This window comes from Elephantulus edwardii, unplaced genomic scaffold, assembly GCF_000299155.1.
Source record: "Elephantulus edwardii isolate Elephantulus edwardi_28Jun2011 unplaced genomic scaffold, EleEdw1.0 scaffold00169, whole genome shotgun sequence".
In the NCBI taxonomy this organism is placed as follows: Eukaryota; Metazoa; Chordata; class Mammalia; order Macroscelidea; family Macroscelididae; genus Elephantulus; species Elephantulus edwardii.
This window is the reverse complement of record NW_006399919.1, coordinates 1,913,385-1,918,784: the sequence shown is the minus strand read 5'-3', so window position 1 is coordinate 1,918,784 and position 5,400 is coordinate 1,913,385. Positions and strand designations below refer to the sequence as shown.

The window sequence follows — 5,400 nt, the reverse complement described above, 5'->3', positions numbered from 1 at the left end:
ACCTCACTAAAGTACTTAGACTTTGGGACGAAATGTTTGCACTTTATACAAAAAAAAAAGAAAAAAGCACATTAATACCAATAATATTCTGTTAGGTCGACGTGGAGACTGTAATCGTACAAAGTAATTCACATTTTGGTACACATTTACTAGAACATTCTTGCCATTCAGTACAAATAGTTGGCTTTCGGCCGCCCACCCCCGTCCCTCCCCCTCCCTCCAGGGCCCTCCCCCCTCCCCCAATGCAAAGACCACAGCGCCACGACCCCAACCCGCCCGCTCCAATCGAGATATAACTATTTACAGAATCCAACAGTACAGTTTTAAGCTAATAATTCTGTATTTACAGGAAAGGGGGGAAAGGAAATTAGCTGAAACCCCAAAGAGCCTGTTCAGGTCCTGAAGATGGCCCTGGGGTTGTCTGCATTTGGTCAGGCGGCCGCGTCCTACTCGCCCCCCTCCCGTCCCATGGCTGCCAAGCCTTTGCCAAAAAGAAGAAAAGGGAAAGAAAGAAAACACCAAAAATAAAACCTGGAGATCTTTTAAAAGGTTTGATGATTCCTCTCTTACTCGGTCCTGGGTCTAATGGAAGGTGTTTTTCTTAAAAAAAACAAAAATCGGATCTTGGAGTCTGTGGAGGGGACTGTCTCGATGCGCAGAGGTGGTTCAGTGATGTGTGTGTGCGTGTGTGCGCGCGCGGGGGTGCAGTCTCTTAAATAGGGTTTTGTTCCGTGTGTTTGGAGTTTTACACATACCATTCGTTAAAATTGGAGGAGAGCGCGCTGTGGCCGGCTGTGTGGTGGACCGCAGAGGACGAGGGTGACAGGGAACTGGCGGTCGGGTTGTCTGTGGAGGGAGACACGATGGTGGGCGGCGTGGAGGACTCGTAGCCCGAGCTGGCGGCCGGCGAAGGCTGGGAGCCCTGGGAGGAGGATTCGTGGACCTGCAGAAATAAAGTCGGTTGGACGAGCTAAAGAGCCGCGGGGCTCCCCTCCTCGCCTCCCCCGCTGCAGGGACTCGACCCAGGAGAGTGGGGCCCAGCTCCAGAGCCTGGGCCCTGCGGAGGCTGCGCTCCTGGGAGGAATGGAACCCCCGGGGGCTCACAAAAGAAAGCAGCCAGGGAGGCCCAGCGGGGACCGAGCCCATCCCAAGCCCCGGAGCTTCGCGTGCCCGGGTTAGGGGGGGCCCAGGCTCGGGCCTGGCCGCAGGAACTCAACTTTGCGGATCTACCCCTCCAGCCGCAACATTCACAGCTGCAGACGCCACAGCCCACTTTTTCACTCCTCCTCCAAATTAAGCAGGAGTTCGCCTGGGCTTTTAACTTTTCCTAGGAATCGGTGACTTCCCCATGGCCTGGGGCGTCCCATTCCCCTTTCCTGTCACCGCCCTCTCCGCGCAGTCCCACTTGGCTGCCTGGCACCGTTCCCTACCAGCCTCAGCTAGCTAGACCCAGCCACCACCGGCGGCCACGAGCTGCCAGACCTCGGCGGGAAAGGAGAGGGAGTGCCCGGCCCTACTACAGCCGGTGACAGCGCGGCGATTACCTTCATGTGCTTGCGCAGCGAGCTGGGGTGCGTGTACGACTTGTCGCACATCTTGCAAAGATAGGGCTTGTCGCTCGTGTGCACGTGCATGTGCTTCTTACGGTCGCTGCTGTTCGCGAAGCGCCGGTCGCATCCTTCGAACTCGCACTTGAAGGGCTTCTCCCCTGGGGCAAAGGATGGGATAGAGAGAAAGAGGGGTCTAATGAGAGCAAATCTTACCTCTGCTTTTTAAACTTCAAACAAAAGAAAAATAAAGTTAACAGCTGGAGACCCAGGGTTAGCATTTTATGTGCTCAAATACCCGGGTTCTGGGAGAGAAAAAAAAAAATTTTTTTTTAATCATCTGCAGTGAATTTGTATAATAACAACATTTTTAACTCGTGGTACAGTTATATGTAGATTTTTCTTTTATGGGCTTTACCATGTGTATTAGGTTTGCTGAGGTTGTGTTTAATGTCCCAGAATGGCAGCGTGTTGGCTGGTCTTTTTTGCCCGGGGCTATACACACAACTTCAAGAGGTTTCTCTCTACTCTTGAGTTCTAATTTTCACGTTGGGGCTGATTCTCCTGTTTTGTTCATCTATCTCCTTTCACCCTCCCCCATCCCTGATGCTCCGCACCCCCCGCCTCACCTCCCCCACCCTACACCACCCCCAACAAACCAACATTTTATCGCGTGATGCGGCCCAAAAGCTTGGCGACTCAGCTCCTTTCCTCACTCCAGCATTAAGCCTCAATTTTCAGCGCTGTTCTCGGAAACTACCCAATCACACCTGACCCAGGATAGGGACGGAATTCGAGGCCTCCCGGCTGAAAGGGGCCAAGACGGCCTACTCTGGCCCGAGCCCACAACCTCGAGCTCCAGGCAAACTTTTCTGGTTTTTGTTTTTCGTTGGGGCTGTTGCTTTTTATTTTTTTTTTTTTAAACTATTCACAAATGAACTGTGTGCTTCTTTTTAAAGGCCATTTCCAGGGATTCCATGTTTTGAAAACCGTCCCTTGAAATCTAATTGACAAAAAAAGGGCTTCCCCGCCTCCAGCCAATTCGTGCACGTCTCAAGCCCACTCCAGAGACCCGCAGCCCTGAAAGTGGTCTCCTCAAATATGCAGAAAGCCCGCGCTTCCTCGGGCCTGACTTTCCACTGCCGACCTCTTTCTTTCTCCTTTTGGTTTTTTCTATGCCTTTCACCCGATCTCCTCTAGCTTCCCCAGCCTTTCTTTTGGTAAAGGTCTCTTTCAGGCGAGTGGAAAGGGATGTTGGCCGGAAGCAAGCGTCTGCAGCGAGCGCGCCAGGCGACTCCTCGGTCGCCCGGAGCCAGGCGCTTCGTCCAGCTTCGCTCGCACAAGGAGCTCCGCCAAGCTGGGTTATCCTCCTGCTTCTGCTGGCCTATTTTCTATTTCGTCTTCTTCATTTATCTCCCTAAATCCTCCTCGTCCGACCCTCTCGCCCCTTTTTTTCATAATTCAAGTCCTAAACTAAACACCAGTGCACACTTCGGCTGACTGCCAGCCAGCCAGCCAACCAGCCTAGCCCGGGTGCCGGGAGCTTTCCGAGGCCCGATCTGTACGGCCCCGGACGCTGAGTTTTGGAATTCGGGCTCCAGGCCCGGGGTGGGGAAAAGGGAGTGAGCTGAGGAAAGCTGTTTCCGTACCTGTGTGCGTCCTTTTGTGGATCTTTAAGTTCTCAGAGCGAGCGAAGACCTTGCCGCAGCCAGGGAAAGGGCAGGGGAAGGGTTTCTCGCCCGTGTGCACGCGGATGTGGTTGACCAGTTTGTATTTGGCTTTGAAGGGCTTGCCCTCGCGCGGACACTCCTCCCAGAAGCAGATGTGGTTGCTCTGCTCCGGGCCGCCGACGTGCTCCACGGTGACGTGCGTGACCAGCTCGTGCATGGTGCTGAAAGTTTTGTTGCACGACTTTTTGGGGTTGGCCAGCTGCTCGGGCTCGATCCATTTGCAGATGAGCTCCTGCTTGATGGGCTGGCGCATGTAGCGGAAAAAGGCGCCGGCGCCGTGGTGCGCGGCCATGTTCACGTTCATGGGCCCGTAGCCGTGCAGCTGCGGCGCGGCGTAGTGCTCCGAGCGCGGGCTGGTCACCTGGCCGTACTGCTCCGGCCGCGGGTACATGTCCCCCGAGAAGCCAAGTCTCATCTGTCCGTTAACCACGTTGGGTGACGCGTGGCCCGCTGCCTGCTCATGAAGCCCGGGAAAAAGGAGGTGGCCCGCGGCATCCGTGTGGCCGTGCGGGCCCCCAAAGCCTCCGGCCGAAGCGGCAAACAGACTGTGCTGCGCGCTGGCTGCCGCCGCCGCTTCGCCAAAGCCTCGGTTGCGGAACAGAAAGTCCCGCGTAGAGTTGAAGGCTGCACTGGAATAGGAGCCGACGTGGCCAGGGTGGTGGTGATGGCCGAGGGCCGCGGCTGCCGCGTAGCCAGGCGCCTGGGACGTGAAGGCCGTCTGGCCGGCCGAGGCCAGCTCGTGCGAGCTGGGGTTGAGCTTGAAGGCGCCCATGCCGTCGGCGAACGGGTTGATGCCCAGGCCCACGTCGCGCTCGGCCACGTCGCCCGCCGAGTGGTGGCGGGACGCGCCAAAGGTGGTCACGCCGATCGCAGGGTATTGGGGGCCGGCGTCCAGAAGCATCGTGGCTGCTCGGGGCGAGCCCCGACCTCCCCCGCCGCCCCCACCCTCGCCTGCCGAGGAGGGAAAATCGAAAGGAGGAGGAGGACCGGGAGGCGGAGGAAGAGGAATCAGGCGAGGCAGAGGGAGGGGGAGACGACCCACCTCGAGAAGTCCTGGGCGGCGGGCAGTGGCGCGGCGCGCCCCGGCGCCCGGCCGGCCGAGCGCACGGATGCCGGGCGACTGCGGGCTGGAAGCAGGGCGGGCTCCGGAGCGCGAGGCGCAGAGCCCGCCGGCCCGGGCGCTCGCTCCCTCGCCGCTCAGTCTCTGCCGAGGGGGCCCCGAATCAAGGCTGCCCGGGGAAAAGCACGGAGCATCTCAGCCCCCCAAGAAAACTTCCTCCTGGATTTGTGGCATAGAGGACTGTGGGCGCTGGAGCCGCTGATGCTCGCCCTCTCTCCGCCGCGCGCCGCACGCCCCTCCTCACTTCTCCACTAGCTCCTCACCCTTTTCTTTTTTTTCTCTCTCTCTCTCTCCTTTATCTCAGGCTCGCCTCCTCGCTCCTTCACTCTCCTTTTTTCCCCTTCTGGGTTTTTTTTTGTTTTTTTTTTTAAAAAAAAGGAAAGAAAGAAAAAGCCAAAGAAAAGGCGCAAATCATGGACAATATTGTCTTTTGCGGTTTATCTTCCTGGGGAGAAACTTTCACCTCCTCAGCCGGGCGGTGAGCGCGAGACTGATAGCAGCAATCATTCCTGCAGATAAATGAATTGAAAGGACGACACCGTCCCCCCCCCCTTGATGAATGAGAGCAGGGGGAGGCGTCACGTGCAGCCGACGCGGACTCCCATTGGTGCGCCCGCGCTCCCCCCACCCGCGGCCGCCGCGCCAACGGAGGGCGCGCCGAGGCGCCGCGCACCGCTCATTGGCCCGCCCGGCTCATCAATCCCAGGTATTGTAAAGCGCTTGACATCCCCTTTTGACAAACAGGGCTGCCAGGAGTAGCAACTTTTTTTTAGCCAATTTTTTTCTCCCCTCTTCTCACGGAAAAAAAAAAAATTGCCACAATTCCTTTCCAGCAGTTGTTCTCTTTCTCTCTCTCTCTCCTCTTTCCCTCTTTCCCTGTCTTGCTCTCCCTCTCTCTCTCTCTCTCCCTGTCTCTCCCTCTGAGTTTCTCCGTCTTTCCTTTTCCTTCAAATCTGCTCCTCAAAGAGCTATTAGTCACTACGAGTGTCTCCAGGAGCATAAG

The 5,400-nt window shown here is 56.9% G+C and overlaps 1 protein-coding gene across 1 annotated transcript; it reads right to left on the bottom strand.

Moving 5' to 3' along the window:
* Nucleotides 1-639: 639 nt before the first annotated feature.
* On the bottom strand, nt 640-4,242 carry ZIC1 (Zic family member 1). The gene is made up of 3 exons (XM_006895557.1): nt 3,197-4,242; nt 1,545-1,708; nt 640-943 (listed from the first exon to the last, which is right to left on the bottom strand). Exons 1-3 carry the CDS (start codon nt 4,176-4,178, stop codon nt 746-748), a joined length of 1,344 nt encoding a protein of 447 aa, XP_006895619.1. The 5' UTR covers nt 4,179-4,242; the 3' UTR covers nt 640-745.
* Between the last annotated feature and the right edge of the window lie 1,158 nt (nt 4,243-5,400).

Bases quoted from the DNA above. Each gene is read 5' to 3' on its own strand.
- ZIC1 (XM_006895557.1), bottom strand. From the start codon at position 4,178: ATGCTTCTGGACGCCGGCCCCCAATACCCTGCGATCGGCGTGACCACC. The intron at 1,709-3,196 runs GTACGGAAACAG...CCTTTGCCCCAG, and splicing joins CCACAAAAGGACGCACACAG to GGGAGAAGCCCTTCAAGTGC. The intron at 944-1,544 runs GTAATCGCCGCG...TTATTTCTGCAG, and splicing joins CGCTGCGCAAGCACATGAAG to GTCCACGAATCCTCCTCCCA.